The sequence below is a fragment of the Tachyglossus aculeatus genome, chromosome 20 (genome assembly GCF_015852505.1).
Source record: "Tachyglossus aculeatus isolate mTacAcu1 chromosome 20, mTacAcu1.pri, whole genome shotgun sequence".
Taxonomy (NCBI): Eukaryota; Metazoa; Chordata; class Mammalia; order Monotremata; family Tachyglossidae; genus Tachyglossus; species Tachyglossus aculeatus.
This window is the reverse complement of record NC_052085.1, coordinates 28,281,944-28,306,151: the sequence shown is the minus strand read 5'-3', so window position 1 is coordinate 28,306,151 and position 24,208 is coordinate 28,281,944. Positions and strand designations below refer to the sequence as shown.

The following is a 24,208-nucleotide window of genomic DNA, read 5'->3' as shown; positions in this document are numbered from 1 at the left end:
GCTGACAAGTGACAGAGTTGGGATTAGAACCCACAACCTTTTACTCCCAAGCCCATGCTCTTTCCACTAAGCCACTCTGCTTCCAAGGACTGTACTAAGTGCTGGGGTAGATTCAAGAGAATCAGGGTGGACACAGTCCCTGTCCCACAGGGAGCTCACAGACGAAGTAGGAGACTGTGAGCCCACTGTTGGGTAGGGACTGTCTCTATATGTTGCCAACTTGTACTTCCCAAACGCTTAGTACAGTGCTCTGCACACAGTAAGCGCTCAATAAATACGATTGATTGATTGACAGGTATTGAATCCCTGTTTTACAGATAAGGAAACAGAGGTCCAGAGAAGTGAAATGACTCAACCAAAGTCACCCAGCAGGCAAGAGGCAGAGGCTGGGATTAGAACCCAGATCCTCTGACTCTCAAATCTTTAGACTGGGGCAGGGAATAGGTCTGTTAATTGTTGTATGGTACTCTCCCAAGCACTTAGTACAATGCACTGCATATGGTAAGCGCTCAATAAATACGATTGATTGACTGACTGGGCTCTTTCCATCTGGCTTGATCAACAACTTGTATGCTAAGCACTGTGCTATGGGCAGGGTTAGATACCAGATAATCGTATCAGGCACAGTCCCTGTTTTACACAGAGTTCCCAATCTACGAGATAGAGTAGGTAGCTTATCTCCATTTTAACAATGAGGAAATGGAGATCCTGAGAGGCTAATGACTTGGCCAAGGTCATCCAGCAGCTAGTGGCAGAGACACTCTGTGTCCCATGCTCTTTCCACTCTTTCCACTGGGCTAGGCTGTGTACACTGATTTCCAAGTCTCAAACTTGTAGTGTTGAATCTACTCTCTGTTGCTGTGAAGTCTCACCCCTGTTGTAATCACTGAATGCGATAACCGATTGGTACAATGGGAAAATACAACACAAATTGCTTGATCAGTATATCCATCTTGGCAGGCTGCTCTATCTGTTAATTCTGTTCCTCATTGGAGGCTAATTTGTTTCTCCACTTAAAATTTGGATCAACCCGTCTGATTTGCTAATCCAAATTCAGGGGATTTCTGCCATGAGGATTCACTGGCTCCACACCAGAGCGTTTGAAGCTAACAGAATCTGGGTAGTGGAATGAATTCCGGACTTTCCCGAGAAAACAGCAGCCCCAGGGGATTCCAGCCATTTTACTTCACATCTGTGGAGAGGTCCAGTTTATCTGGAGGAGGAGGGGCAGTCATGGGGGTGGGGTTGGTGCAGAGAGAGAAACACTGAAGTCTTGAAATGTTTAAATGCTAACTGGAATTAAGGCAAACAGTAGAAGCCAGAGAGAAGTTTGTTTACCCTCAAGGGCTCCCAGTTTTCTGTATCAGAAGTGAAAGTAGGAAAAGTAAGTACCATTGATTGATTGAGAGGTATCATGGAAAGAGCACAAGAGTAAGAGCCTGGAGACCTGGGTTCTAATCCCAGCCACTATATTGCCCGCTGTGAGACCATGGGCAAGTTGGTCACTTAAATATTCTGTGCCTCAGTTTCCTCATCCGTAAAAAGGATAAAATATCTGTTCTACCTCTCCCTTACACTGTAAACCCCATGTGGGATGGGATCTGGGTCTGATCCGATTGAATTGTATCTGCCCCAGTGCTTAATACAGTACTCAGCACACAGTAAGTGCTTACCAAATATTACCATTATTAGCACTGCTTCCATATCTGTGCTTTCCTACCTGAATCTGCATGGCTTCTTGGCTCAGAGCAAATTAGAGCAGCTTGGAAGGAATAATGGAATTTTGGATAAAATATGGATCTTCCCCCAACCCCCCTTCCAGGATTCTCCCAGCCCTGGGGGCTCTGGAAATGCTGGAAAAATTTATCTCCACTATCCCAGCGCTAATCCAGTCCTGCCCCTGAATCCTTCAGATTCCACAGCAGGGAATGCACAAGAGAGAATCCGCCTGAAGAAGCAATAATGCAGTACCATGCGGTATTTTACTCTCCTCTGGAGGACAATAGTGCAGTGTAAACAAGACAAGGCAGCTATTGTTTGTCCTCCGAGCATTTCAAAATCAAACTCGATTGGCATCGGAGAAGTGGTGTGCTGATGTTGTCAGATGGCGTGTTTTATCCTAGGAGGTCCTGTTCAAATCCATTCTCACAGCCTCAGTGCCAATTGGGATGTGCAGGGTTATTAGGAGCTCAGAAAATGGCATTAAATCCTGATACTTTGGAGAAATCCTCTGATATTCATCCCACCCTCAGCCCCGTAGCACTTATGTACATATCTGTAATTTATTTCACTGACTGTCTCTCCCTGTGAACTGTAACCTCCTTGTAGGTAGGGAATGTATCTGTCAATTCTATTGGATTTTATTCTCCCAAGCACTTAGTACAGTGCCCTGCACACTGTGAGTGCTCAGTTAATACCGATGATAATAATGATTAATACCATTGATTGATAAAATCATGTGTGAGGGCCAAGTGCAGAGTAACCCACTTATTATTATTGATATTGTGGTATTTGTTAAACACTATGTGCCAGGCACTGTACTGAGCACGAGGTAGATACACAATAATCGGGTTGGACACAGTCCTTGTCCCACACAGGGCTCCCAGTTTCAATCCCCATTTCACAGACGAGGGAACTGAGGCACAAAGAAGTGAAGTGACATGCCCAAGGTCACACAGCAGACAGGTGGTAGAGCTGGGATCAGAACCCAGGTCCTTCTAACTAACTGCCAGGCCTGTGCTCTATCCATTAGGCCACGCAGCTTCTCCATTTAAGGATTGAAGCCAAGATGATTTACGTTCTAGTCACCCCAGATGCAAGATAGGGATGTCTAGCTAAGCATAGTTGGAACTAAAGAAACACAATGGGGGTGAATTAGATAATACTAACAAAAATAATTGTGGCATTTGTTAAGCACTTACTATGTATACCAAGTCCTGAGGTAGATACAGTATTTACTGATTGGATTCAGTGCCTGTCCCACATGGGGTTCACTATATAAGAGGGAGGGAGAACAGGTATTTCATTTCCATTTTGCGGACGAGGCAGCTGAGGGACAGAGAAGTTAAGTGACTTGGCCATGGTCACACAGCAGGGAGGTGCCATAACAGAGATTAGAACCCAGGTCCTCTGATTGGATCTTAGAATAGACTACAAATTCCATATGAGCGAACAGTTAAGGGGTTGTTATTTGAAAGCTAATGTGATGTGTTGTGGTGAACCGAATCAACAGGAATCTTGGCTATCTGCAACATTTATGACTAGCTGCTACAGAAGAAATTTATTGTCCTCAGCTTTGGGAACCCCTACAGACAGGGAAGGTGACTGCTGGTTCAGATGGGGAATTGGAGGAGTTCATGTAACCCCGTAGATCTGGTCAGGAACCTGTGGAGGATGTTGGGTTTTCCACTGTGTATTAATTCAACAAGGATATTAGGAGGAGTGATAGCATTTACTAAGCACCTAAGATGTGCAGTGCACTATGGTAAGCACTGGGAAAAATTTGAGGATATAGTCCCTATACTCCAAGGGGTTTACAGTCTGGGGATAAGGGGGGAAGGGGAATGAAATGGGATTTTAGTAGTGTTTTCTCTGTGCAAAGCACTGTGCTAAACTGGGGTAAATCTATATAATGTAAACAGATGAGCTATAATCCCTCCCAAGAGCAGTTTTTAACCTAAATGGGGGAGAGGATCAATAAGATTGGAATATAGAATTATAATAACCGACACAATCAACAGACCAAATTAACCACGACAAACCATTTAGCCCAGCAGAGATCTTGGAAGGAGGAACCCTCCCCCTTAAGACAATGGGGCTCCGATGCTGACGAGAGACCAGGGAGAGATCGGTAGAGCCCGTCTCCCCACATCAGGGTGTTTAAACAACCCTCCTCTCCCTACCTCCTCCTCTCCCTGTCTCCCCCTTTTACCTTCTCCCTTTCTTCTCCCACCTCCACCTCCTCTTTCCCCAGCTTCCTCCCTCTTCCCCCACAAACTCCCCAGGACACCAAAAGTCCCACCACCCACCCCTGCCTCCCCTCCTCACTTGGAGTGGGGCCCTTAGGCTGAGAAGAGTAATTGTCAGTCCTCTCCCTCCTAAAACTGTGAGCTCTGTATGGGGTCCAGGACTCCGGCGGAATTGTTTGTTCAATTCAGTCTGTCCCCCTCTAGACTGTTAGCTCCTTGAGCACCAGGGTCATGTCTACAAACTCTAGTTTACTCTCCCCAAATGCTCAGTACAGTGCTCTTAACAGAGTAAGTGGTCAAATATTATAGATCAATTTGGTTGTATTCACCTCAGTGCTTGTCAGGCAGTCAGTCGAGCGCTTTCTGTGTGCAGAGCACTGTAAGAGCACTTGGGAGAGTACAATATGACAATCTAATAGACACATTCCTTGCCCACAGCGAGCTTACAGTCTAGAGGCACCGAGCAAGGCTTGATAAATACCATCACTAATATTTTTTAAAAACCCTTACTAGAGCACCATGTGAAGCAGGGATTTAGAACCACCAGATTATCTTGTCTCTACCAGCGGAGACAAGACAGACAGGTTCCAAGACTAGACAGTGCTTAATACATAATAAATACTTAAGAAATACCACAGTTATCATTTCTCCCTGCACTATCAGAGAACAATCAGGCATTCTGAGTGCATATGCCTCTGTGTCCTGTTCCACGAAAGGCCCATTTCCACAAGGAAGAATGAATTTCATTATGATTGCAGTTGTCAAATTGCAGGTTACTCATAGCATCTGTCTTTAGGAATTTAGCTGGAACATGGGCAAAGCCTTTGAGTGCAAAATAGAAGGAAACAGGAAATTAACATGTGTTGGGAATTCTAATCACTCTATTCCAGTGTCATCACATTCCCTGATTGTATGACCCCTGGGTGAGACCCCAAAATTGATGCCAAGTACTAGTAAAATGGAAGGTGTTTTTCATTTGCTCTTCCAATCAACTTGGAAAAAGGACTGTGAGTTAAGTCATCCATGTTCTGTACAATTCCTCAACATGGATCCAGAATCTGTTCTGCTAGGTGTCTCTGTAGCATCCATGGATATAGGGAAGCCAGTGATTGGCACATTTATTTATCTGCTCTGTATTTTACCAGCTCCCACACTGTTCACTTGCCTGCTTCTTCCCTGAATCTCCTGTCTACTTCCATCCTTCTTGGATTAGTTCTCCAAACTTCTATTTTTAGAGGGGTTTCATTTATATAGGCGGAATCACCAGAAGCTTCCTTTTCTGGCTGTGCTGCAAATAATTTCTGTTTTCCAACAGGGGGATTTGGTATACGTGAACTATGGCCGGACTCAGGATTTCTTCAAGCTGGAGCGGGATTTGGGAATCAATTGTACTGGGAAGATTGTAATCGCTAGATATGGGAAAATTTTCAGAGGCAATAAGGTAAAGCCACATCTCAACACCTCTGCTCATTTCATATGATTTGTGTGGATGGTTCCTGTACATATGCTAGTTCCAGTTAGTGGCCTCATATTAATTATATGTATTAAGTACTTTGTGCTAAGCACTGTGGGGATACAAGATTGTCAGATTGAACCAAGTCAGTCTCCCACATCTGGCTCACAGTATCTGGACTGTGAGCTCGTTGTTGGGTAGGGACCATCTCTATATGTTGCCAACTTGTACTTCCCAAATGCTTAGTACAGTGCTCTACTGTAAGAGCTCAATAAATATGATTGAATGAATGAATATTTTATTCCAATTTTTGCAGGTGAGGAAACTGAGGCCCAAAGAGGTTATGTGAGATGCCCAAAGTCATGCAGCAGATAAGTGGCAGAACTGGGCTTAGAATTTAGTTCTCCTGACTCCAGTACCATGATCTTTCCACTAGGCCACATTGTCTCCTTTTCATTAGTGGTGTTTGGTATATTAGTGCGAGTGATTAATGGCTAGTGATATGAAACATGCCCTCTGAAGAATCACTTCTTCCCTGAGCGGTAACAGAGGGAGCTATGGCAGAATTTTTTGAACCTGGGATGTTCTGGAATGGAAAGGTTTGAACACGTGTTATCAACTGATCATCCCCGTCCCCCACAGCCCCTGATCCACCCCCCAAAAATAGGCACTGGTTATACTGAGGTGGAGTTCATTCTAGGGTTTGTTTTGGTATCGTAGAATTTCTGTTCCTTTATTATAATTGACCCAGTTATTCCCCATATGAACACACTTTGCCTGGCAATTTTCCACTGCATCAGTCAGTAATATTTATTCAGTGCTTACTGTTATTGAATGCTTACTTGGTGGTGGGGGGGACCCCTTTTCCTCAACTCCCCCTCCCCTCCCCATAACCCCAACTTGCTCCCTTTGCTGTACCTCCCCTCCCCACAGAACTTGTGTATATATGAACATATCTAAAATTCTATTTATTTATATTAATGCCTGTTTATTTGTTTTGATGTGTATATATCTATAATCCTATTTATTTTGATGCTACTGATGCCTGTTTATTTGTTTTGATGTTTGTCTCCCCCTTCCTATACTGTAAGCCCATTGTGGGCAGAGATTGTCTCTATTGTTGAATTGTACTTTCCAAGTGCTTAGTATAGTACTCTGCACACAGTAAGCACTCAATAAATACGACTGAATGAAGAGTGTACTGTACTAAGTGCCTGGGAGAGTACAATATAACAATATGACCTGGATGCCTTATTTTGCAGAGAGGATTTGGGAGCCAGGGATAATCAATTTTGGCATGGGTGGTTCAGGTTTCTACTCCACCCCACTGATTGTCGTGGGATTCTCAGTGGGAGACAAAGTAGTGATGGACACAGTGGACTCAGATTTCTCAGGATGACATTGAAGGTGGTGATCCTCTAGAATTCCAACAGGAAACAGTGGCTTTGTAGGTTCCCAGATAGAAAGAATGCGGGTGGAACATGGCACACTTTCTAACAGCATTCAGCCTTTATGTGGAGGAATTTGGCAATCCAGAGTTGGAGTGAAAGTGGATGCCTGTTTTTTTCCAGGTCAAGAATGCCCAGCTGGCAGGAGCCATTGGCGTCATCCTGTACTCAGACCCAGCTGACTACTGTGCCCCTGGCGTCGAGCCCTACCCGAAGGGGTGGAATCTCCCAGGGGGAGGGGCTCAGCGTGGCAATGTGCTAAATCTAAACGGCGCAGGAGATCCCCTCACACCAGGTTACCCAGCTACTGGTGAGTGATCCTGAGGTGACCACGTCTCAAGAGACCTATGAAACGGAAGCAACGGATGGACAATTACTCTCTCCCACTTCATAGCCTTATTGGAGGCACATCTCTTCCGAGAGGTCTTCTCCGACCAAGCCCTTCTTTCATCTTCTGCATCACCCTGACTTGCCCCCTTTATTCGTCCCCTCGTCTGGTCCCACAGCGCTTGTGTACATATCTGAAATTTATTTATTTATGTGTATTAATGTCTGTCTCCCCCTCTAGACTATTAATTCATTGTGGGCAGGGAATGGGTCTGTTTATTCTTGTATTGTACTCTCCCAAGCCTTAGTTCAGTGTTTTTCATACAGTAAGTGCTCAGTAAATACAATTGAATGAATGAATGAAATGAAAGCAACCTCTTTTTTCCCTGGACCCTACTCATCTTGCCTGGGGGATGTGGATTCTAAAGGCCCAGAGCAAGCAGATAAAATGTCTGAGAATGCCATCCAACTAGAATTTGGGGTTTGAGCATGTGAGTCAGAGCCCTTTTTCCTGCTCTTGCTTGTTCTATGACAAGCTTGTCTTTCACCCTTTTTTTTAATGGTATTTGTTAAGCACTATGTGTTAAGCACTGTTCCAACTGTAGTCCCTGTCCCACATGGGGCTCCCAGTCTAGGTAGGAGGGAGTAGGATTTAATCCCCATTTCACAGTTGAGGAAGCTGAGGAACAGAGAAATGAAGTGACTTTCCTCAGATCACAAGCAAGTAATTGGTAGAATTGAGATTAGAACCCAGGTCCTCTGAGTCCCAGGCCCGGGCTCTTTCCACTAGGCCACGCAGCTTCTCAGGCCCTTTGCTTGCCTGAGATCTTAGTTTTTCTGGCATCTATTGGAAACCTTGGGGAAACGTTAGCTGTTTGTTGTTCTAGGATCCTAGCCAGAAAAAGAAACCCTGACTAGTCCCTTGTTATTAGCCCTCATTCCCGGGAAGTCTGCTTAAGTCATGACTGTGGGCTGTTTTGGATTTGGATAATGCCAAATTCATGATTCCTCAAACAACAAAAAGGCCCTCCCCGCAAATCCCAGTTTCTCTTGTGAAGTATTTGTGCTGTGACTGATTTCTACTAGGAATACTGAGCTCCCTGCTGGGGACAAAAAGAATAGTTGTATCTTTTTCCTCCAAAGACCCAGCAAGAGATGTTCATTAACCAGAAACTCCTTACCACGGGCTTTAAAGCACTCAATGAGCTCACCCCCTCCCACTTCACCTCACCAGATTCCTTTTGTAACACAGCCTACACACTTTGCTTCTTTAGTGCCTGCTTGCTCCCTGGATCTTGAGCTCATCTATCTATCCCAGCTCTGCCACTTGTCAGCTGTGTGACTTTGGGCAAGTCACTTATCTTCTCTGGGCCTCAGTTACCTCATCTGTAAAATGGGGATTAAGATTGTGAGCCCCACGTGGGGCAACCTGATCACCTTGTATCCCCCCAGGGCTTAGAACAGTGCTTTGCACATAGTAAGCGCTTAACAAATACCATCATTTTTATCATTATTATTATTATTGCCGCCAGCCCCTTCCCCACATCTCCCTCTGGCCTGGAATTCCTTCCCCCTCCGTATATACCAGATACGCCAAACCACCACTCTCGCCACTTTCAAAGCCTTACTAAAATCATGTCTCCTCCAGAAGGCCTCTTTTTTCCCCAGGTCCCTCTCCCTTCCACCTGCCCTATGGACTTGGATCCATTCATTTTAAGACCTTGCTGTTCACCCTACTCGCAGCCGCATAGCACTTAGGTACATATCCATAATTTGTGTAGTCATATTAATTATAATAATAATGGCATTTGTTAAGCACTTACTATGTGCAAAGCACTGTTCTAAGCGCTGGGGAGAATACAAGGTGATCAGGTTGTCCCACAGGGGGTTCACAGTCTTAATCCCCATTTTACAGATGAGGTAACTGAGGCACAGAGAAGTTAAGTGACTTGTCCAAAGTCACACAGCTGACAATTGGCAGAGCTGGGATTCGAACCCATGATCTCTTGACTCCCAAGCCTGTGCTCTTTCCACTGAGCCACACTGCTTCTCGATTAATACCTGTCTCCCCTTCTAGGCTCTGAACTCTTTGTGAACACAGAATCTGTCTGCTAATTCTATTGTACTCTCCTAAGCACTTAGTACTCAGCTCTGCCCATAATAAGCGCTTAATAAATGCCTCAGATTGATTCATTGAGTACAAACTCCAAACTCCTTGAGGCTATGGAATGAATGTCTTTTTTTAAATGGTATTTGTTAAACATTTACTATGTGCCAGGGCCTGTTCTAAGAGCTGGGGTAGATACAAGGTAATCAGGTTGAAACGCGGTCCGCATCCCACATGGGGCTCACAGTCTTAATCCCTATTTTACAGATGAGGAAACTGAGGTACAGAGAGGTTAAGTGTCTTGCCCAAGGTCACACAGCAGACATGTGGTGGAGCCAGGTTGAGAAACCAGGTCCTCTGACCCTCAGGCCCATGCTCTTTTCAGTAGACTATGCTACTTCTCAACAGTCCTGTGATTCTTCAACTCTCCCAAGCAATTAGTACAGTGCTCCTCATTTTGTAGGTGTTCAGTAAATATCAGTGATGGCTTGATTTCATAGAGAATTGTTTAATTAGTACTGATTATCCTTAAATTAAAACAAAGTAAATTTGTCTTACTCTTCCAGAATACGCCTTTAGGTACGAAATGGCAGAGGCTGTTGGGCTCCCTCAAATTCCTGTTCATCCAATTGGATACCATGATGCCCAGAAACTTCTGGAGTAAGTATGGGGAAACAGGATCATATGGAATGTTTAAAATGTCTAAGAAAGGGGAAAGGGACATAACCTAGTTGACTCAAACACTTACAAGAAGCAGTGTGGCCTAGTGGATAGATCTTAGGCTTGGGAGTCAGAAGGCCCTGGGTTCTAATTCTGGCTTCTCCACTTAGTAATAATAATAATAATGATGGTATTTGTTAAGCACTTACTATGTGCATAGCACTGTTCTAAGCACTGGGGAGGTTACAAGGTGATCAGGTTGTCCCACCGGGAGCTCACAGTTTTAATCCCCATTTTCCAGATGAGGTAACTGAGTCCCAGAGAAGTTAAGTGACTAGCCCAAAGTCACACAGCTGACAGTTGGTGGAGTCGGAATTTGAACCCATGACCTCTGACTCCAAAGCCCGTGCTCTTTCCACTGAGCCACGCTGCTTCTCCACTTGTATGCTTTGTGACAGTGGGCAAGTCACGTCACTTCTCTGTGCCTCAATTCCTTCATCTGTAAAATGGGAATTCGATACCTCTTCCCCCTTCTATTTAGATTGTTAGCCCTGAGTGGGACAGGGACTGTGACTGACCTGATTATCTTGTATCTTCCACAGTGCTTAGAACAGTGATTGGCACATAGTAAGTGTTTAACAAATACCACGATTATTATAATTATTCTTACAAGGTTTTCTTAAGGATACGGTGGGCTTTGGGCGGGAATACTGAATTCCAACGTTCATACTGGATGCCCAACGAATTTCTAATTCACTTGGTTTCAACCTGCACCCTCAACAAAGCCATAGAGAGGCAGAACAATTGTTCCATGCTCTTCCCATGAGGCAACACTGCCTCTCAAGACACTGATCGACCCATCTCTCTAGCAACTCTCTACTAAACACACTTATATTTTGTGTATTTATCTTTTATGCTGTTTTAGTGCCTTACTGTTTCATAGCTTCATCACCCCTGATTTTTCTGTCTCAAGCCCTTCTCTCCCCAGTTTATAGTAGAGAAGCAGCGTGGTTCAGTGGAAAGAGCCCGGGCTTGGAGTCAGAGGTCATGGGTTCAAATACCGGTTCCACCACTTGTCAGCTGTGTGACTTTCGGCAGGTCACTTAACTTCTCTGGGCCTCAGTTACCTCACCTGTAAAATGGGGATCGACTGTGAGCCCCCCGTGGGACAACCTGATCACCTTGTAACCTCCCCAGCACTTAGAACAGTGCTTTGCACATAATAAGATCTTAATAAATGCCATTATTATTACTATTATTATTATATTCTGAATTTGTGAGGCCCCCGAGGGACAGGCAACAGAGAAACAGCTTGGCCAAGTGGATAGAGCGTGTGTCTGGGAGGACCTGGATTCTAATCCCAGCTCTACTACTTGTCTGCTTTGTGACTTTGAGCAAGTCACTTCACTTCTCTGTGTGTCTTAGTTGCCTCATCTGTAAAATCAGGATTAAGACTGTGAGCCCCTTGTGGGGCATGGACTATGGCCAATCTGATTAGCTTGAATGTACCCCAGCGCTTAGTACAGTGCCTGGCACATAGTAAGCACTTAATGAATACTATTTAAAAAAAGCTATGTAAAGCAAAGACCTTTTTATATTTTTCTACTAATTATTTTAAAATAATGTGGCTGTGTTTCTGCTTCAGAAATGGGCATTTCTTACCCCTTTTCATGTATTTGGTTAGTGTCAACATGTTACCGAAAAGAAAAGCAATTAAATTGAAATGCCACCCCCCTACACCCCAACCACATTGCTTCAGCTTCTTGATTCAACTGTAACATCTGCTGTCTTAGAATGTGTGGCAAGAGGAAGGGCACAGTTCGTTGAAAACAAATTTGTTTTGTCCCCTCAGCTGAGTTTATGTCACATTTTGGCTGCGAGTAAAATAGAAATGGAATAGACTAGTGATTTCCTGGGGATGTTTTTCTGCTTTTTGTGAGCTGTCTTTCTGCTTCTTAAGATTGCTAGAAGTTACTTGTGCTCAAGTTGTTGCTGCTTAGCAGATGCCGTATCTGGTATTTCAAAAATTGTAAACAAGATGTGGGAATTTCTCCAAAGCAAGCTTTCTGTTTAAGGTGAAAGCATTGATAAAGGAAATGGGAATTCCATTTTACTAATAATTCTAAAGTAATATTATGGGTATTTATTTGAGCTTACTGTTTGTCAAGCACTGTGCTAAGCGCTGGGGTAGATACAAGATAGATTGGAAACAATCTCTATCCCACATGGGGTCACTGTCAAAGAGGGAGGAAGACAGATATTTTACCCCCATTTTACAGATGAAGAAACTGAGGCACAGAGAGGCTAAGTGAATTCCTTGAGGTCACAGAGCAGGTAAGTAATGGAGCCGAGATTAGAAATCAGGTCTCCAAACTCCCAGCCTTGTGCCGCTTCTGGGAGGCTTCACTTTTTGGGAATGTGTCCAGGATCCTGGCTGCCAAATTCAGTTTTGGACCAAAGGGCAGAAAAAAGGAATCTGCTGAGGGAGTAGGAACAGAGGAATGGGAATCCTTCAAGCAGTTAGGGCCAGCGTGACTCACTAAGCACCTGCTTATTTCTCCATTCTTCTCTCCTCTTCCACCACCATCTCCCAACCCAACCTAAACCTTCATCTGGTCTTCCAGCCAATTGTTATAGCGAAGCAGCGTGGTCTAGTGGAAAGAGCACAGGCTTGGGAATCAGAGGATCTTGGTTATAATCCTGGCTCTGCCAGAAGCTTGCTGTGTGACCATGGTCAAGTCACGTCACTTCCCTGTGCCTCAGTTTCCTCATCTGTAAATGGGGATTCAATACCTGTTCTCCCATGCAGGACAGGGACTGTTTGACCTAATTAACTTGTACCTACCCCAGCGCTTAGAACAGTGTTTGACACATAGTAACAAATATCATAAAACAAACAAAACTAACATTTATTTTGAAGGCAGATATTCAACCTAGGCTCACTCCTATTGGACAAGTCACTGTCCCTAAGTGTAAGATATGAGATTATTGGCTGGTAAGAGACCAGGAGAAATGATGTAATTCATATTCTTGTTGCCAGACACACAACTTTCCCAGGTGGTGACCCTGGCCAATATCCAAAGAGACTGGACTCCCAGTATTTCTCTTTAACCTTCACTGGTGCCTGCATTGCTCCCCATTCTTGGGTTCTGCAGAACGTCAATGAGGGAGGATGATTCAGTTCCTCCTATAGCAGATGCGACGACTCACACTGAATTTTTTTCCAGTGAAGGATTCTGCCCAGGACTGTTGTACTCAAACCAGTCTAATTTTCAGTTTTCCACTATTTTTTTTCAGAAACTTCAGGCAACCCCTGAAGTCCTTCCCAACTTCATGTATTTCCTGCCCCTCACACCCAGACTTCTCCTCTCCTCCTCTCCCAGGATCTCCATTCAAGAACACACACATGAAAAGAAAAGTACACTCCTACATTCCTGCTGAGTTCTTCTCCTGGAGGAGCAAAGAGCAATAGCCACGGGGGAAGGTGATAAGAGAAAATAACTCTGCTGTGCCTCAAAGCCTGACTTCCTGGGAAAGACATTTTCTTCACAGCTGCTCCTGCTGTCTCATGCTGTGTTCCCTGGAATTCCCATTATTTGCCTCAATACAGTCAGAATGGCTTTTTTCTTCTCAAGTCCCCGCTTTGAAATATTCCCAGGGATTCGACTCTCTCTCCCAACCAAACCCTGTTCATGGAAAAAAAATCTCTATAAGGCCATCCAGTAGGTGAGTCTTGAGGGAGCTGACCTAGTGCCCTGCTCAGCTAAAATTTTAATCAATCATTCGTTATTGGTTGATCGCAAAGACGATGACCTAAATATTTAGCAAATTGAAGAAAATCAATTCCCCAATTTGGATGGTCCTAGTTGGCTTCCCAGAAAGCCCACCCACCCAATGGCTTCTCTCATCAGTCAGTATTTTTGTATCCAAACAGGAACATGGGCGGCTCTCCCCCTCCAGAGACGAGCTGGAAAGGAAACCTCAACATATCCTATAACCTTGGCCCTGGTTTCACTGCAAACTACTCTTCCTGGTGAGCTCGCCAAACTCTGCTTGGCTTTTTCTTTCATCCCCCAGGAAAATGTATCCAAAAGAATGACAAATGGGGATAGCCTAGGCCTGGGAATCAGAAGGACCTGGGTCGTAGTTCTGGCTCTGCCGTTTGTCTGCTGTGGGACCGTGGGCAAGACACTTCACTTCTCTGGACCTCAACTTATTATTATTAAGTGCCGTCGAGTCGTTTCTGAGTCATAGCCCTCGGTTACCTCTTCTGTAAAATGGGAATTAAGACTGTAAGCCCCCTTTGGGACAGGGACAGTATCCAACCCGATTAGCTTTTATCTACCCCAGCACTAAGTACAGTGCCTGCAATGTAGTAGTACTTAACAAATACCATAAAACAAAAATGAAACAAAAATTAGCAGCCTACCAGCAGCTCCAATTGCGGCTTTCAGTTGGTTTATTTTTGTTTGTTTTAATGGTAATTGTTGAGCACTTACTATTTGACAGGCACTTTACTAAGCGCTGGAATAGATACAGGCTACTTAGGTTGGGCACAGTCCATGTCCCACATGGGGCTGACAGTCTTAATCCCCATTTTACAGATAAGGTAACTGAAGCACAGTGAAGTTAAATGACTTGCTCAAGGTCACAGAGCAAACAAGTGTCGGAGCTGGGAGTCTTACATTCAAATTTGCCATTTTTCGTTTTAGCTGTGGGACACAAAATCAAAATGCTTCCTTTTGTAAATGCTGCTCTGATTAGAATGGTCATGCAAGAAATAAAGTCTATCATTTCAGATAGACAGTAGAACATAAGCTTGTTTTGGGCAGGGAATGTGTCTGTTATATTCTTTTAAGTGCCTAGTATAGTGCTCTGCACATAGTAAGTGCTCAGTCAGTATGAGTGATTGATTGGGTAGCAGGAAAATGTCACCTTTAATCTCACCATGAGTTTTGCCTTTCTCAAACCAGAGCGACTATTTTCTCTAGGGAGATCACTCAAATCTTTGTTTATTTTTCATTCAGGTGCTCACTTAAAACCAAAAGGTGTCCTGTAACTTGGATGAGTGTGTTCAATTTTCCTATTCTATCCCAGAGATTATGTCCCTGACAAGCCCTGCACTGAGGAAAATATACCCCATAGTCCATGCTTCTTGACACACACCGCTCTCGCACTTACATTATATTCATATAGAAGGGTGTTGTCAGAAGAACATTCCCTAATTCCCTAACAGTATCCTACCTGAAACATCAAGCGAAAACTTGTGAAATGGAAGAACTGACCGGCAGCATAAAAATAAATCTGAATGCAAGGCTTAGATAAATGGTTTGCAAGGTTACTTGTGAGCCTTCATTGCAAAGTATGGTTTTTTCTTTTGTTCTTGGTCTGAAGATAGAAACTAGGTGTTTCAAAGAGTGAGGGTCTTCATTCGACCTAAACTGGTTTGGAGCCAGCAATGCCTGACCATCTAAATTTGACTATGCGCCATTGATCTTGGGTGGCAAAATGGTAGCAAGTACAGCCAAAAGAGGTCTTCAAGAGTTGTTCAATGCTTTTGAGTCTTCATGGCATGGGTGTATGTGGTTTGCCGTATGTTTGCTTTTTCTTGCTTTAGGAAGGTCAAGATGCGCATCCAGACCAACAATAAAGTGACGAGAATCTACAATGTAATCGGCACCCTCAGAGGAGCAGTAGAACCAGGTAGTGCCTTTACCTATTTGTCATCCTTGAGAGCAGAGGGAACTGTACATATCAATCCATTAATTGTATTCATTGAGCAGTTACTGTTTGCAGAACACTGTACTAAGCACTTGGGAGAGTACAGTATACCAGAGTTGGAAGATGTGTTCCCTTCCCACAATGAGTTTACAGTATAGGGGATGATAATAATAATAATAACAGTATTAAGTGCTCCAAGTGCTGGGATAGATACAAGCAAATCAGGTTGGACACAGACCCTGTCCCACGTGGTACAGTCTCAATCCCCCTTTTACACACATGCCTCTCTGAGGCCCAGAGAAGTGAAGTGATTTGCCCAAGCATACACAGCAGATAAGTGGTGGAACTGGGATTACAACCCAGGTATTTTGAATCCCAGGCCCATGTTGTAGCCACTAGGCCACTCTGCTTCCCATTAGGCCTTGCTATTAGTCACATGGGAGCAAAAAAAATATCCCTGCACTAATCTCTTTTGTTCACGTGACGGGAGGACCCTCTCATTAAGAACAGTCATTCCACTGGTGGGCTGGGATGATTTAGAGAGTTATACTCCCTCTAGACTGTAAGCTCATACTGGGCATGGAACAGGTTTCCCAACTCTGTTGTAGTGTACTTTCTCAAGTGCTTAGTGTAGTGCTCTGCACACAGTAAGCACTCAATAAATACAATTGATTGATTTACTAGTGTTCTGACAGATTCTCCTAATTAAAAGCCATGTCTTTGCTTTCTTAATTGTTTTGCAAGACTGGAGAGCTTAATTTTCAGGCTTTGGAGACATTCTACCTTAGTGTTCCAAAATTAAGGTGATTCTGGATTTAAGACAGTCCCTAGAAGTGTGGTGGTGTGCGTATGCCTGTGTGTGCGCGCGTGTGTGCGTGTGTGTGTGTGTTGAGAAAGCCATGAGAAAAAGGGGGCAAAAGGGAGAGAAGGATCTGAGTGAAAGAGTGATCTGGGGTAGAAGCCAAAGTGAATCTTCGTTTGTCCTTGAGGCTTGCTTAGAGCTGGGTCTTACCCTCATCGCTCACTGGCAGAGGAGACAAGTGTTTGTAGCAATTCCAGTTCCCAACTCTGGTCTCTGCTCCCTCTTTTGGCCCAGAGCCAAAGAGGGAAAGACAGTGGGAAGAAACTGGGGTAGAATGATCTGAACACTTTCCCTCAGAATATTTGTGTGATTATTTATAGTCAGTTTGAAGTCTAAACCTTGTTTTTTAATGTTAAAGATAGCCAAAGCCCCAGTCCGTTGTACTCTCCCAAGAGCTTAGTACAGTGCGTTGCATTCAGTACACACTCAATAAATACCATTGATTGATCGATTCAAACCAGCCCTGAACAAAGTAAAAAAAAACAAAAACAACCTCTCTTAGTTTAAGTAGCATGGGCACTAGAAGTACTGAGTGCTAGAAGTACTGAAAAACTTGCTAAGCATTCCTAAACCTCTTTTTAATGTATTCTGAAGAGGCCACATAAACCTAAAATTGCTCTGAAGAGGGGCTTGAGGGGTCAATGGATATTGTAGTATGACTCAAGGAATTTCTAGGCCACGTGAGGGAAAAATAAATTGAGAAACCTCTGACCTGGATCAAGAACAGAGAAGTGACATGTGCATTTTGTAGTCTTCTGTAATGATTCTTCCCAGACAGGTACGTCATTCTGGGAGGTCATCGGGACTCGTGGGTGTTCGGAGGCATCGACCCTCAGAGTGGAGCCGCTGTCGTCCATGAGATTGTCAGGAGTTTGGGGAAACTGAAGAAGGAAGGTACTGTATCTAAAGAGAAAAGAAGCAGAAAGAAAAGCAATCAGTGTGGTCTTGAGGATGACAAGTGTGTAGATAGAGATTCTACATTTGTGTAGAAAGCACAAGGAGATGGAGAGAAGATTTTCATTATATTAGTTCAAGGTGGTGTTGCTAATAGTGAGATTCTAACTATGTGTGTCATTTAAAAGATCCTCTTTCATCCTACATGGCCATAAAGAGGGACACCTTTTAAACCCCGTTGCCCAATCAGCATGGCCAAAGCATTTAAAAATCAAACTTCTTTAAAGTGCTCTCTATTAAGCACATGTATGCTAAGCACAGCAAGTTAATCATTTGGGCTTCTCTCTTACACTGGATTTTATTTTAGAGTCAGGGAGGAAATTCCCCAATGGCAGGATTATTATTATTATTACTATGTGCCATCGAGTCGTTTCCGATTCATAGTGACTCCATGGATATACTTTCTCCAGAATATCCTGTCCTCTGCCATAATCCACAACCTTTCTATCGGGTCTTCCATTATCGTTGGTATGGTCTCTATCCATCTGGCTGCTGATCTGTCTCTTCCACGTTTTCCCTGGACTTTTCCCAGCATTAGTGTCTTCTTCAGAGAATTAGTCCTCCTGATTATGTGTCCAAACTATCTGCTAATCTAAGTTGTCACCTGCCTTCCAAAGACCACTTTGATTTAATTTGCTCTAATATCGATTTGTTTGTTTTTCAGGCAGTCCATGGTATTCACAAAAGCCTTCTCCAACACCACATTTCAAAAGAATCGATGTTCTTTCTATCCTGTTATTTCACTGTCTAGCTTTCAGTTCCATACATTGTCACTGAAAACACCATAGAGATGGCAATTTGTATTTTTGTGGCAATTGTTGCATCAGCACATTTCATGACTTTTTCCAGGCTCTTCATAGCAAGTCGTCCTAAAAATACCCAATATTTCTTTCCAGTAGTTTCTACCTCAGAACCTGCCACTAATCTAAGGAGTTAGTGACCTCTTCCTCAAAAACAAATATCTGGTCATACTTTAATTTTCTCTTGAGAGCTGGAATGAAGAGGTTTTTAGAAAAAGACCTCGGTTCTAATCCTGGCTCCGACACTTATTTGCTGTGTGACCTTAGGCAAGTCAGTTAACTTCTCTGTGCCTCAGTTACCTCATCTGCAAAATAGGGATTAGGACTATGAGCCTCATAAACTCGTTGTGGGCAGGGAATGTCACTGTTTAATGTTGTACTGTGCTTTCCCAAGCACTTAATACAGTGCTCTGCATACAGTAAGAGCTCAGTAAATATGATTGAATGAACAGGGTCTGTGTCCAATCTAATTATCATATATTTATCCCAGTGCTTAGTACAGTTCCTGGTACATAGTAAGTGCTTAACAAATACCATAAAAAAGGCAGGCTGGAGAATGGGTACAAAGTGATGGAGAAGGCAAGTGAGTGTTAGAAATTAAGACAGGAGACAGTGCTCAACTATGCTTGACACATAGTAGTTGCTGAACAAATATTATTATAATTATGTTGGGAGAACTGGTAAGTGGCTTCAGAATAGATGATGAACCCAGTTCTTTAATTCATGCAAGAAACTGCAGCTGCTGTGCCTGTTAATAAAAGAGGAGAGTGGATAAGGAAAGATTGTCATCAACTCTGTCTTCCCCTGAGCAAACAGTTTTGCTTATCTGGGAGCTGTTTGCAACATTCCTGCTGGTGTTGCTTATTTAAGCAAGATTTTGTTTTTGGTACTTTTGAGAAAATGCAGGCCTTGTTGGGTGACTGAGTCATTAGTCCTTTGTGTGGTTTTTTCTCCAGAGAACTTTTGACTTGGTCCTCTTTTTAAAAAAAAATGGTACTTGTTAAGCACTTACTATGTGTCAGGCCCTGTACTAAGTGCTGGGGTGTCTACAAGCTAAGCAGGTTGGACACAATCCCTGTCCCAAATTGGGCTTGCAGTCTCAATCTCCATTTTAAAGATAAGCTAACTGAGGCCCAGAGAAATTAAGTGACTTGCCCAGGGTCACACAGCAGAAAAGTGGCAGAGCCAGGGTAAAAACCGAGGTCCTCCTGATTCCCAGGCCCATGTTCTACTCACGCTGCTTCACTAGTTCTACATGTCACGCTCAGTGTGTGCATAATTGAAGTGAACATCAATCAGAGACGGCTGAGAGTTGTGTGTATTCAGAATGGCTGTGTTTGTGTTGTTTTTGTAGGGTGGAGGCCAAGGAGAACAATGCTATTTGCAAGCTGGGATGCAGAAGAATTTGGACTGTTGGGCTCTACCGAGTGGGCTGAGGTCTGTCAGACAACATGAAAACATTTCCAGAGGCAGGCTGGATGGGCCTCTATTTCCTTGAGATGGCCATCCAGGATTCCAGATAACAGCCCAAGTGTTTTTTCTGGAACCAAAAGCAGATATCATTCTGAAATCATTCACCATTGTCTGCTGTGTGACCTTGGGGAAGTCAATTAACTTCTTAGTGCCTTAGTTACCACGTCTCCAAGATAGGGATAAAGACTATGAGCCCCTTGTGGAAAATGGACTGCGTCCAACCTAATTAACTTGTATCTACCCCAAGGCTGAGTGTAATGCCTGGCACATAGTAGGTGCTTGACAAATACTATTAAAAAAAAAGCAAACGAAAAACACTCACCATTAATCTTGGGTCACATCATGACTGGCCTCAGTGTGACTTTCACTGTGGTTGAGCCGTCTCCACTATGAATCTCTTGTCATCTTTGTGGAGAGCTCAAAACTAGCTCATCTCAATTTTCAAGTTGCAAAAAAAGTTCAGAAGAAGGGTAGCAAGAATGATTAGGGGATGGAGCAACTTCCTGGTAAGGATCAGGATGCCTTAGTCTGGAAAGATGAAGGCAGAGGAGACATATTTGAAATTCACAAAGCCACGAGCAATATGGACAGGACAGACATGGAATTACTGTTCACCAAATCCTGCCCCATCTTGAGAGTGAAACCCCTGGAATCAGTTACCTGGGAAGTGGCATCTCCAAACCTTGGAGGTGTTTTTTGGCAAAGAAGAGGCAACCGTCAGTCCTGGGTGACTCAGTTTATTTCCTGTGTGGAGACAGGGGGTTAGATCTGGTGACCTCTCAAGGCTACTCTCAGGATCTGTGATTCTGAGATTGTCTGAAATTTAGTTCTGAGAAAACAGTGGCCAAAAGCCCTATGCACACTACCTTGTAATGAAGAAATCGAGGGGATTTTTAAAAAATTGTCTTCTTGGCAGGGAACATGTGTTCATGCTGCTTTTTTTTTTCCTTCTTTCAATAGGAAAATTCCAGAATACTTCAGGAACGTGGAGTGGCTTATATCAATGCAGATTCATCTGTGGAAGGTCAGTCTATCAATCAATCAGTAGTATTTGTTGAGCACTTACCGTGTGCAGAGCACTGTACTAAGTACTTGGGGGATTACAATACAACAGAGGTGGTAGATTTGATCCTTGTACAAGAAGACTGTGGTCTAGAGGGAGATTTGCACCTCTAAAATATCCCTAAAATTTTGTGCTGCTTGTAGGGGAAATACAAGTCTGCATCATTAGCTTTTTAAGCAATGAGTAGCTGGTTGGTTGGGTTAATTAATTAATTATGGTACTTGTTAAGCACTTACTCCGTGCCAACACTGTGCTAAGCACTGGGTTAGAGACAGGATACCCAGTCCAGACACAGTGCCTATCCCACATGGAGTTCATGTCTAAGTAGGAGGGAGATTCCTCCACTTACCTCCATTCCCCCCCATTTTAAGTCAGCTTCGCCCTTCAAATAAGGCCTCAGAATAATAGATTCTAAGCAAGCCATGATTCTTCACAATTAGTTCTGCCACTAGCCAGCAAGATATTAAAACCCAAAGGGAATAAAAGCATCCTCTATAGTTAGCCATGATATCTGTTAAGTACTTAACCAAGAGTTAAACACTATGCTGAGCACTGGGACGGATATGGGCTAATCTGATCAGCCACAGTCTCTTTCTCCTAGAACAGTGCTAGGCGCATAGTAAGAGTTTAACAAATACCATAATTATCATTATTATTATTATTATTATTTGGGGCTCATAATATAAGAGGGAGGGAGAGCAAGTATTTTATCCCATTTTACAGATCAGGAAACTGAAGTACAATAAGAAAAGCAGTGTGGTTTAGAGGAGAGAGCATGGGCCTATGAGTCAGAGCACCTGAGTTATAATCCTGACTCCACCACTTGGCTGCTGTGTCACCTTGGGCAAATCACTTACCTTCTCTGTGCCCCAATTTCCTAATCTGTAAAATGGGGATTCAGTCCCTCTTCTTCCTTCCATTTAGACTGGGAGCCCCGTATGGAACAAGGACTGTGTCTTTCCTAATTAGCTTGTATCTACCCCAGCATCTAGTACAGTACTTGGCACATCATAAATGCTTAAATGCCATTATTACTATTATTATTATTATTATTATTATCATTAAAACTGTGACTTGCCCAATATCATCCAGCAGGCCAGGGGCAGAACTGGGATTGGAATCCAGGTTTCCTGACTCTCCTAGTTCCAGGCTGCCTTCTTCCAGGCTGTGCTACCTCATGCTTCTTTATGATTTTCATACGTTGCTTCTTGTATTAATGGTATACCTTATTTCCATCTTTCAGGAAACTACACTCTGAGAATTGACTGTACTCCACTGATGTACTCACTGGTATACAACCTGACAAAAGAGGTAAAGGCTTTATGTTACATGTGAAAATACTTTGGTCTTGTTCAATTCTTCCCCTGTAATTTCATCATAAAAATTGTGCTACTTAAAACAGAGCACAAGGCTTACCTTAATAGCTTCAAGATTCATTAGATGCATCGATCTGACCTAACAGTTGAGTTCAGATTTATGGACTAACAAGTATAGACTAGGCTTAAAGGAGATCAAGTTATAGGAGAGGACAGATTTCACTAACAATTTCAATATGAAGCACATCACTGCTTCTGAACTGTTTCAGCCTCCTAATGTTCTCTGTTCTCAGATTCATCACCAATAATAATCACAGTCTAAGTAGGAGGAAGGACAAGGATTGACTCCCCATTTTACAGGTGAGAAAACTGAGGCACAGAGAAGTGAAGTGACTGGCTCAAAGTCACACAGCAGACAAGTGGTGGAGCTGGGATTAGATCCCAGGTCCTCTGACTCTCAGGCCCAAACTCTTTCCCGCTTCCCCAAGATACAGATAATCAGATCAAAGACAGTCCCAGTCCCACCAGGCCCACAGAGATAATTAAAGAATTTTACAGTTGAGAAAACTGAAGCACAGAGAAGTTGTGACAATCATAATAACTGTGGTTTATGGTACACACTGCACTAAACACTGGGGTAGCTAGAATACAGTCAGGTCAGCCACAGTCCCTGTCCCACACTCAATTTCAGTATGGCCCCAACAAACAGCATTTCTAGAAGAGTGGGTGTGTGGGTGTGACCCCGTTAAAAACACCTTAAACATTCTTGTTCCCAACCAATTTTCCTGTCAAGAGATTCCTGTGACTAGCAGCAAAGCGAAACATAGGATTTCTTGGGTGAAATTGGCTGAGTTCTGACTTCCATAGTTGTTACAATTGTCAGAGTGCGAAACTAATCTGATCTGAAAAAGAAGATTTACGGTTAATAAACTTACACAGTAGAACATAATTACTTTGTATACACAATCAGTTTTGCTCCACTGAGATACTACAAATGAAACAAAGCTATCACTAAATTTTATGTTCTGGTGGCATGTTGCTCATTTATTAGGCTATGACAAAGGAAAGATAAGCTTTATTTTTCAAGCTAGCTCAAGTATGTTCATAATCAATCCATCAGTAGCATTTATTGAGCTTTTAAAGGGTGCAGAGCGCTTTAAAGCCCAATCAGTTGTATTTTATTGAGCATTTACTGTGTGCATAACTAAGCATTTGGGAAAGAATAATATAACAGGGTTCGCAGACACATTCCCTGCCCACAACAGGCTTACGAAGTCCCATTGGCCTAGTGGATTGAGCATGGGCTTGGGAGTCAGAAAGACTTGAGTTCTAATCCTGACTCTGCCACTTGTCTGCTTTGTGACCTCGGGCAAGTCAGTTCACTTCTCTGTGCCTCAGTTACCTCATCTGTAAAATGGGGATTAAGGCTGTGAGCTCCATGTAAAACGGACTGTGTCCAACCTGACTAGCTTGTATCTACCCCAGTGCTTTAAACAATGTTTGACACATAGTAAGAGCTTAATAAATACCATTATTATCATTATTATTATTAACTCCCAAATGCTCAGTATATTGCATTACTTTCAGTAGATCCTCAGTAAATACCATTATTACTACTTCATGAAGCAGCACAGGACTCTTTTCCCCCCACTTTTTCTTCCTTCTGCATTGGCTATGCAATGCAGCGTGGCTCAGTGGAAAGAGCCTGGGCTTGGGAGTCAGAGGTCATGGGTTCGAATCCCAACTCTGCCACTTTTCAGCTGTGTGACCTTAGGCAAGCCACTTCACTTCTTTCTGCCTCAGTTACCTCACCTGTAAAGTGGGGATTAAGACTGTGAGCCCCACGTGGGACAACCTGAACACCTTGTGTCATCCCAGCGCTTAGAACAGTGCTTCACACTTAGTAAGCGCTTAACAGGTACCACCATTATTATTATTATTATTATTATATCTGTACCCTTTTAAGCACTGATATTCACCCCACTCTCATCCCAACAACACTTACATACATATCTGTAATTTGTTCATATTAATGTCTGTCTCCCTCTTCACACTG

At 43.3% G+C, this 24,208-nt stretch overlaps 1 protein-coding gene across 1 annotated transcript in view; it reads left to right on the top strand.

Moving 5' to 3' along the window:
• LOC119941372 (putative N-acetylated-alpha-linked acidic dipeptidase) overlaps positions 1-24,208 on the top strand; it is a 44,744-nt gene that overhangs the window by 10,184 nt on the left and 10,352 nt on the right. The window contains exons 5-13 of the mRNA XM_038761780.1: positions 5,284-5,409; positions 6,993-7,179; positions 9,870-9,963; positions 13,898-13,996; positions 15,581-15,666; positions 17,321-17,440; positions 19,655-19,737; positions 20,734-20,797; positions 22,080-22,147. Coding sequence (XP_038617708.1) covers positions 5,284-5,409; positions 6,993-7,179; positions 9,870-9,963; positions 13,898-13,996; positions 15,581-15,666; positions 17,321-17,440; positions 19,655-19,737; positions 20,734-20,797; positions 22,080-22,147 — 927 coding nt within the window. The remainder of the gene's footprint in view (positions 1-5,283; positions 5,410-6,992; positions 7,180-9,869; positions 9,964-13,897; positions 13,997-15,580; positions 15,667-17,320; positions 17,441-19,654; positions 19,738-20,733; positions 20,798-22,079; positions 22,148-24,208) is intronic.